The following is a 9628-nucleotide window of genomic DNA, read 5'->3' as shown; positions in this document are numbered from 1 at the left end:
TTCTTACCAGTCGTGATGTCATCATCCACAAGGTCGTGTTCCTCCTCTTGGACTTTGGCTTCCGGCCCCGAGGCATCAGGAGCAGTGGTGATAGTCTGCAGGGCTTCTGCTGAGACCCCAGCTAAAACAAAGGAGAAGAACAGCTAGTTCATAAAACTAAAAGAGAAGTGGACCAAAACTCTTAAAGCGGTTTAATTTACTTACTGGATGAAAATGCAGTATGTTAAAAAAAATACCATATATTCATCCAAATTAGGAAGAGACAGAGAGTAATGAACCAAACGTGTGCTCTCTACTGCTTTATATGTACGTACATACATGGATGCAAACCATATTACTCTTAACCAAGATCTGGGAACAAAAAAACTCAAGTTGTATAGTTTCACTTGCTTCCTTTCAACATGTTTACTAGTGATTTTAGTAGATTTAAACACAGTTATGCCTAAAAAAAAAGAGAAAACCTAGAAAGTGAAGGACTCTTTTAAAAGTTTGCTTCTCTTTAATATTAGTTTGCTTGTAATTTGAGGGTTGGGAAGAGGGATGATGACAAAAGAGGGATTTGGGTTCCGCGTCTTTGAAAGAGACCTTAAATGTAATGCCCCAAGGGTATAACAGGCGGCACTAATGGTAAAGAACCTGCCTGTCCACGCAGGATACAAAAAACATGCAGCTTCGATCCTTGTATTGGGAAGATCCCCTAGACGAGGAAATGGCACCCCACTCCAGTATTCTTGCCTGGAGAATTCCATGGACAGGACAGTCTGGCAGGCTACAGTCCACGTGGTCACACAGAGCTGGACCCGACCGAAGCAACTTAGCACGCATTCAAGAATTAGATGGAAGGTCCAACAATTACTGAACTGAAGGAAACTAACTGAAAGCTGATGAGGGCACCCAAAACTTCCATTCTCCAGAACACCTGAGAACTTCAAAGAACTTCCTACAAATGTCTTTTCCTAACTCACCTATTTTCCCATTCTAGATAAAACACATATTTCCCCCACTATCTGGAAGTAGTGCATTGCTATGACAACAAAAGAGGGATACGTGTTCATAGAATCACATGATATTGAGTACTATCACTGTGAAGTCCTCCATGTATCTGTGGTTCCTCCTTATCTGTGAATATTCAACCAACGATGTTGGTTGGCTCATGTAATACTATAGTACTTACTAGTGAAAAAGAACCACATGTAAGTGGATCCGCTCAGTTCAAACTAAGGTTGTTCAAGGGTCAACATACAAATGAAAATAAAACTACAGATCAGAAATTCTCATGAATTTAGACTCAAAAATCCTCAACAAAATGTAAACAAGTAGAATTCAACAACACTTAAAAAGAATCACATACCATGACAAAGTGAGATTTATTCAGTTGGAAAGCAAACCTGGTTCTATATTCAGCAACTCAATGCTATCCAAAATTTTAACAGACTAAAGAAGAAACAATCATATGATCATGTCAATAATTTGATAAAATTCAACATCATGATTTTAAAAACTCTCAGAAAAACAGAAATAGAGGAAGAGGGGGAACTTGTTCAACTTAATAAAGAGCACCTATTAAAAATGTAACATTATATTTAATGATGAAAGACTGAATGTTTTCCTCCTATGATCAAGAATGAAGCAAAGATGTCCACATTGTTGCTCTTATTTGACACAGCATTAGAAATTCTAGACAGTGCAATTCAGTAAGAAAATAAAACATGTACAGTTTGGAATGAAGTGATCCCATTCAAGATAAAAACAACTGTCTACGGGGAAATTTAAAGGAATCCACAAAACAAACAAAGTGAGTACAGCAAGGCTACAGAATACAAGAAAAAGGGCTTCCCTGGTGGCTCAGTAGTAAAGAATCCACCCGCCAATTCAGGAAACAGAGCTTTGATCCCTGATCTGGGAAGATTCCACATGCCTCGGAGCACCTAAGCCCATGCACCTCAGCCACTGAAGCCTGCATGCCACAGAGTCCACGCTCCACGACAAGAGAAGCCACTGCAATGAGACGTCCAGGCAATAAAGAAATACAATTTTTTTTTTATCTCCTAGTACTTTTATTTTTTTTTAATTTTTTTTTAAACTTTACAAAATTGTATTAGTTTTGCCAAATATCTAAATGAATCACAATTTTTAAAGAAAGAATACAAAAAATATTTTAAAGATCACATTTCTATACACTAGCAATGAACACATGGACACCTAATTTTTAAAAAATTCTATTAATAATGGCTCAAAAAGACTGAAATACTTAGATGCCAATTGAAAAAAACATATACAGGAATGACATGCTGATATCTACAAAACACTGATGAAACATCAAAGAGGCCTAAATAAATGAATGGAGAGACACACCATGTTCTAAGTTGAAAGAGTCTATATAGTAAAGATGTGAAATTCTCCATATATAGGTTTAGTGTTAACTTCTGTCAAAATCCCAGCATGATTTATTGGTATATATAGACAAAATTCTTCTAAAATTATTTAGAAAGACAAAGGAACTAGAATAGTTTTTAAAAATTGGAAAAAAATAAGGTAGGAAAAAAATCTGCCCCATTTCAACACTTACACCATGGTTTTAGGTTCACGGACTAGAATAGCAAACCAGAAGAAAACACAGATATGCCCAATGATATTTGACAGAGGTAAAAACCACATCAATGGAGGAAAGACAGTCTCTTCCATAAATGGACTGCTATAACTGGATAACCGGAGACAAAAATATGAACCCTGACCTAATGCTCACACCTTTTATAAGAATTAACTCACAGTGAATCATGGACTTACATGTAGAACATATGACTATAAAAATTCTAGAAAAAAAAAAAAAGAAAACCCTTGATACCTGAGGCCAGACTTGACACCAAAAGCACAACCCATAAAAGGAAAACTGATAAGTGAACTTGATTCGAATTTAAAACGTCTGGAATCTCCCTAGTGGTCCAGTGGTTAAGAATCTGCCTGCCAATGTGGGGGACAGGGGTTCGACCCCTGGTCTGGGAAGATCCCACACGCTGAAGAGCAACTAAGCCCATGCACTGAACTACTGAAGCCCCCACAGCTAGAACCCGTGCTCCACAACGAGAAGCCACGGCAGGGGGAAGCCCGTGCCCCACAACTAGAGAACAGCCCCTGCTCACCACAACTAGAGAAAGCAAATCTAGAGAGGCGAAAGTTCATGTGTGGTTGCTCAGGACTGGGAGAGAACGTCCCTGGTGGCTCAGCGGTCAAGAATCCCCCTGCCAATGCACGGGACAAAAGACCTGCTCGCAGATTAGATCCCTGGGTTGGGAAGATGCCCTAGAGAAGGACATGGCAACCCACTCCAGTATTCCTGCCTGAGAAATCCCATGGGCAGAGGAGCCTGGTGGGCTACAGTCCATGGGGTTGCAAAGAGCTGGACAGGACTGAGCAGCTAAACAACTACTACAAAGGGCTAGGGGGATGGGGGCAAATGAGTATTTAAACTGATGAGTCGTTGGTTTCTTTTTGTGTGATGAAGATGTTCTGAAATTGATTACAGTGATGGTTACACAATTCTGTGAATATGTTAAAAAAAAAAAAAACAATGGATGGTAGTTATAAGTGTGAATTCGATGGCATGTGAATTATATCTCAAAGAGTTTTTTAAAAAGTGTGCTTTTCTACTATTCCAGATTAATGAAGAAATCCACACCCCTTTCTGTGTACTCTTTTGGTATGGTCTTTGCCATGAAGAAAACAGGGAGAAAAGAACCATATAGAACATTTATGCAAAAAAAAAAGAATTCACCTGCCAAAAAAAAAAAAAAGAACATTTATGAAATAAGAAAACAAACTCCACCATGAATGTTTTTCTTGTATCAGGAAGGCTAATGTTCCATTTTTAATTTTAAAAATTATATTGTAATTAGCCTCCAATTAAAATAAGTAAATTTATATTAAAAAAAACTATATTCCTCATTTTGATCATGCTTGTAACTCATCCTATTATTTCTTACAGTCAAGTTTTCTGGGTTATTTTATTACCAGTCAATTAAAAAAGAAGATTGATTTGGGTAATTCAAAATTCTATATATTTCATTTTTTTAAGGATCAGCTAAATATCTAAACTGCAGTCAAGGGGGGTAATGGGATGATAACAAAATACCCAAGAGTCCAAACTCTTGTTGGAAGATATCATAAGAGACACTGATAATGCAAAGACCAAATTACTAAAATCATTTCTCAAATACAAACAGCACAGATGATTTAAAACTAATTTTAATAAGTTTGTTTTAAGGAAATGATAGAAGTTTCTCCTTTTGAACTTTTGGACCATAGAGTTATAATAAAAGATGAGCAAAACCCATTACTGAACCTTTTTAAGCATGGTAATCTTTACCTACAAAAAAAGGAAGGGGGGATAATAACATTTAAAAAAAATTCCCCAAACCTAGGTATTTATAGTCTCCACAGTATTTAGTGACACTTTTTTACATTACTATCTTATGATAATAGGAGACATTCTTCATAAGGCAAAATTGTAGGGCAGAAATCAAATCAGTGATTGCCAGAGGCAAGGGGTATGGTAGGAAGACTGACTATAAAATGGTCTAAGCAAATATTTAGAATAACGAAAATAATAAATATCTTAATTGTGATAGTAGAAATATGACTACCCACATTTGCCTAAAATTCACAGAACTGTACACTAAAAAGAGTGAATTTTACCATATATAAATTATACCTCAACAAACCTAACTATAAAAAAAAATACAATAGAAGGTACTACATCAACTGTCACTAAAGAGAATTGAGGTTATATCAGAATACAATGCTATTTTCAATGAAACACAAAGACCAGAAGAAAAACAAATGTATTCCTTTCTTCCTGGTATTAAAAGGCTAAACTTTTTGAAACATAAAAGGCATTTCATCACTATCCACTATCAGTAAGATGATGTAAATATTCCTGAGAAATACTAGGATACCTACATCGAAGCTTCAGCTTCTTGCATATTTATATTACGCAACATTATAAGTACTGTCAATTAATTATACGGCGGTACTTTGCCACTTTTTTATGTACTTGTTGTAGGTGATCTTATTTGTCAAACTATGCCATAAAATCTAAGACATTCACTTTCTGAATCTCTTCAAAATATCTGGCAGTAAAGAACATCTCATAAAGGTTCAATAAATACACTGAGAATAGAACTCAATACCTTCAATCCCATGACACAAATTATGTTATTTAAATATACTATAAAATAATAGTAAGTTTGCTTTGGTGAAAAAGATATAATAAAGAGATACAATTAAAAAAAAAGACAAAACATTAATGGGAAAACGTGAGGCATTTAAAAAACCAAATCCAGATTCACAAAATTAAAAAAATGAATGTAGATTATGCTGGAAATAGGTATCTATAAATGGGTTCTACACTGTGAATCAGGAGGAAAACAAGGAAAAACATGGAATGGAGCAGAAAAGTGGTATAAGTGTGGACACAGCAGAGGAAGGCAGAAGGCTGGGCTGTGGCACCAGCAAAAATAAAAAGCAGAGAGCAAGGAAGACTATGTGAGATCGCCACACCATCCAGACAAGAATGCTCTCAGACCACTGCTCATCGTGAGAGATGCATGCAGACAACTTCTCGTTTGTATGCAATATTTGTAACCACTTCAGAAAAACATTTTCAATGTAAATGTGGAAATACAGTTTTCAAAATCAACAAAATGAAACTGCACTTGCCTCTCCCCACCTGCAAAATCATGAACAGTATTATAAAATTTATTTTTCAAAAGCTTATAAAGTACCTTTATGAACATTTTTTTCTATTGCCTAATACCCGAGTAATGACTAATGTGGTGAACTCTGAAGACTTCAGTGTCATGTGATAAATGAACAAAGATTAAATACTAAATTTTAATAGAACAAAATTTAAAGCACAGCACTATAACCAATGTTGCGATATAAAACCATTTAAGTTCATTATAATATTATTATTCTATTGAAGATTAGATGAAAGTGAGACACAATATTCTTGGACTCAGAAAGAAAACTATATATCACAATATTTACAAAGATTAACAAACAGTGTATTTCTCTTTCCCATTGTAATACAGATTTCCACTGAGATTGAAAAATGGATCTAAAAGAATAGCAGGTATTTTTTTTCTTTAATCAGCCTTTCCCAACTGCGGTTTCCCAGTGCTCCAATTAAAGTACACGAGGCAAGAATCTGATATGTAGCTTTACTTTGAATAAAGTAAAATTTCACAGTGAGGAAGGGAGGAGGTGTGTATCTTCAGTTTATTTTCAGGCAGCAGGCTTGAATTTATTGGAAGCAGATCTCCGCAGTGAGTGACCGCACGGCTCCGCATTCCCTACGATCCTTATGACAGACAGACGGCCTGCCTCGCATTAATTCACTCCACACCACGTCTATCGATCCGCAGCCGGTTCCCTGGTCTCTCCGCACACATTGCCTGTCTGGCTGCCTACATCCACATCAGCACATACACACAAAGGCCAGAGAAAGATAACCTTTTGCTTTCCATTAAAGACACAGTATCCACTTTTCCTTCCCCAATAACACCAAAAATATAAAATATAGCAGTACAGACTTCTCAGACAAAAGCCTTCCTATAAAAAATGGTAGAGATATTTACCCCTAATTCTAGAGAGAGATCATTTCATCAAAACAAGTTGGTTTATTAAAGGCCACAAAGCAATTAGAGAAAAGAAAAGTACAGTTAAAAATAAACAAAATGGCTTCAAGCCTGAATAAGAATGTAATAATCATCTGGTAACACAGGTTTTGATAATTGTTTTTAATGAAATGAAATACAGTTTTTTCCAAGTTACCTTCTTTTTAGAAAACTGTTCTCACGTGAAATGTGATTATAAACAATTCTGAAAGCAGCAGAGACATTTATTGAAATATACACAAGGAATAGAAAACACAATTAGGAAGGATACTATATCACCAGAACATTAACCTAAGTGGATAAAGCTTTATTATTCCTCTTTCGCAACAAAAACCTAAAAATGATCCATGGTAAAAATTACACCAAATACTTTTAATTCATTGCATGCACTTTTTCAAAGATTTCTGTTTGATTTGCAGGCTATGAGCTGACTCAACACCAATTTTGGTTTCAGAGGACGCAATAAAATGAACATTTATTTTTCAGCCTATAACATGTTGAGAAACAAAGGCAAAACTGTACTCAAACATAAACTTAAAATAACAACCTATAACCAAAATTATACACCTCAGAACGGGGCAAAATATATCTTCCTGGATCAGAAAGTACCTTTGAAACCATTTGTGACTTTTGCTGTTTTTTTGCTGCTGCTGTTGCTAGGATACCCAGGCAGAAGTTATACCATCAAGTGGTAACAAAAAAGATGCACTAAATATAGTACACTAAGCATGTTGTTCTTTATAATCGTAACAAATTGCTTTAGAGATTAAAGAAAGGCAAACTGATGAAGGCTGTTAAAGCTAAAGATTGCTGTGATACGAAGATACAGGTAGACCCAAGATCTGAGGAGGAACGAGGCTGGCACTGCCCATCTGAGCAAAAAGCAAAGCCACGAGAGTGAAGAAGATGGGTCACCACGCCAAGTTCTCTGATCAACTTCAACGGCACAGAGCACCCAGGCCACTTCATACCAGACCCCTGCCAGGAACTAGCTGTACCAGATGCTAGTGACACAAAGGCGGAAGATACACCCTACACTTCCAAGGAGCTCAGGTGTGAGCTAAGATCATGGAGCCTCATGAACGAGATACAAGCACGAGACGTAATTTGATTTGTGTTTTAGAAAGCTCTCTCCCAGGGCTCCTCTGGTGGCTCAATGGTAAAGAATGCACCTACCAGCGCAGGAGACACGGGTTCGATCCCTGATCCGGAAAGCTCCCACATGCCGCGCAGCAACTAAGCCCGTGCGCCACGACTCCTGAGCCTGCTCTAGTGCCCAAGAGCCGCCACCACTGAGTCCACCTGCCCTAGAGCCTGTGCTCAACAACAAGAGAAGCCACCGCAACTAGAGATCAGCTCCTGCTTGCCACAAAGAGGGAAAAGCCCGCACAGCAAGGAAAACTGGCATCACCAAAATGAATGAATGAATGAATGAATGAATGAAGAGAATGCTCTCTCCTCGAACTAGGTGAAGAATGATTTGGAGGGACTCAAAAACAGAGCAATAAGGCCAGGTCAAACCTTTCTAAGGTAGCAAACCTTACTACTTGGAGCCCTACAAGTTCCCTAGAACTGCCAGGAGGAAAACGAAGGCCTCCTAGCTCCCAGACTTTACCTTTTATCTTGGGGGGTGTGTGCACGAGCACACTGTGGTCAAGTTTTCCTTCGAAGAAAGGATACCACTTTGTTCCAAATGTCTGAAAAACACTGATCTCTAATTTTAAAAAATAAAGAGTGTATAAATAGGGAGAAAATCAAGAGCTGTTTTTATGGCGGGAGGAGGACTGGACCCAGGGAAGGACGGGCAGGGAGAGCCTTCTGCCTGTTCTGGAATGATGGCTATGCTAGGTGGCGGTGGTGCTGTCCAGTCACTAAGGCATGTCTGATTCTCTGCGACCCCACGGACTGCAGCACGCTATGCTAGCTAAAGGGGCTAAAAATGAAAAGGAGAAGATACAAGGACTTCAGAAAAACTTAGAGCTGTGTGGAAAATACAGATTTGCAAGTGAAATACAAAGAGCACTTTCTGAAAGAAAAAGATCCCTTCCAGTGTGCTTGGGATGGGGTGAAGAAGAGAGCCTGTGTCAAAAAGAGCCTCACGGGAAGGAAACAGACGAGCTGCGTCCTAGAGCGTGTGTGAGAATTTACACGGAATGACAAAAGCGGAAAACAAATATTCCAGGTAAACAGGACAATATGCTAAACGACCCTGATGTATCTACAGAAGTGCATAGCACAAGAACAGGTGTGTGGAGAGGCGAGTGAGTGAGTGATAATCACTCAGTCGTGTCTGACTCTCTGCGACCCCATGGACTGTAGTCCACCAGGCTCCTCCGTCCATGGGGATTCTCCGGGCAGGAACACTGGAGTGGGTTGCCATTTCCTTCTCCAAATGGGGAGGCAAAAAAGAGGTTAAAAGAACAGTTCTGGTCAGAGTCCTAAAGACAATGAGAAGCAGGGAGCTAACAGAAAACACAAAACAGGAGAGGAATATGTCTTTATTCTTTAAGGCTCCAGTATGGCACTTGGAGAGAACAGGTCCACAGGTGATAAGTATAATCATGGCTGGGGTTGGTGGCCATGCAACGACAGTCAGCAAGAGCTTTAAGACGTGAGGTTTTAGGGGAAGGAAGGGTAAGCCTTCAACTTCTCTTTCTCATCATCAGCGGAGATGATCAGTTTGTGAGGGGCCAGAAGGAGCTGTCTGAAGACAATTATGACGGCAGAGAGTTTGATCTATACTTGCAGGCAGTCCCAAAATGGCAACCAGTGAAAAGCGACAGCTTCTGGCAATCCAGCCAAGCTGCCGTGTATCCTGGTATGCAATTCAGTGAAAACAAGACACGAGAGAGGGGTACATTACCCATTCAATTCAACATTGGATGCAAGCGGGATAGCCTTAGCACAGCACCTGAGATATAACACGTGCTCAGTAAAGTGCATCATTAGTATCA

General features: G+C 38.5%; 1 protein-coding gene across 5 annotated transcripts in view; it reads right to left on the bottom strand.

Moving 5' to 3' along the window:
* WDR7 (WD repeat domain 7) overlaps nt 1-9628 on the bottom strand; it is a 352599-nt gene that overhangs the window by 203668 nt on the left and 139303 nt on the right. For all 5 annotated transcript variants that reach the window (XM_019986705.2, XM_070779108.1, XM_070779109.1 and 2 more), the window contains one exon: nt 8-121. In XM_019986705.2, the coding sequence (XP_019842264.2) occupies nt 8-121 (114 nt within the window). The remainder of the gene's footprint in view (nt 1-7; nt 122-9628) is intronic.

Source organism: Bos indicus, chromosome 24 (genome assembly GCF_029378745.1).
Source record: "Bos indicus isolate NIAB-ARS_2022 breed Sahiwal x Tharparkar chromosome 24, NIAB-ARS_B.indTharparkar_mat_pri_1.0, whole genome shotgun sequence".
Lineage (NCBI taxonomy): Eukaryota > Metazoa > Chordata > Mammalia > Artiodactyla > Bovidae > Bos > Bos indicus.
This window is presented reverse-complemented; position numbering and strand designations above follow the sequence as displayed.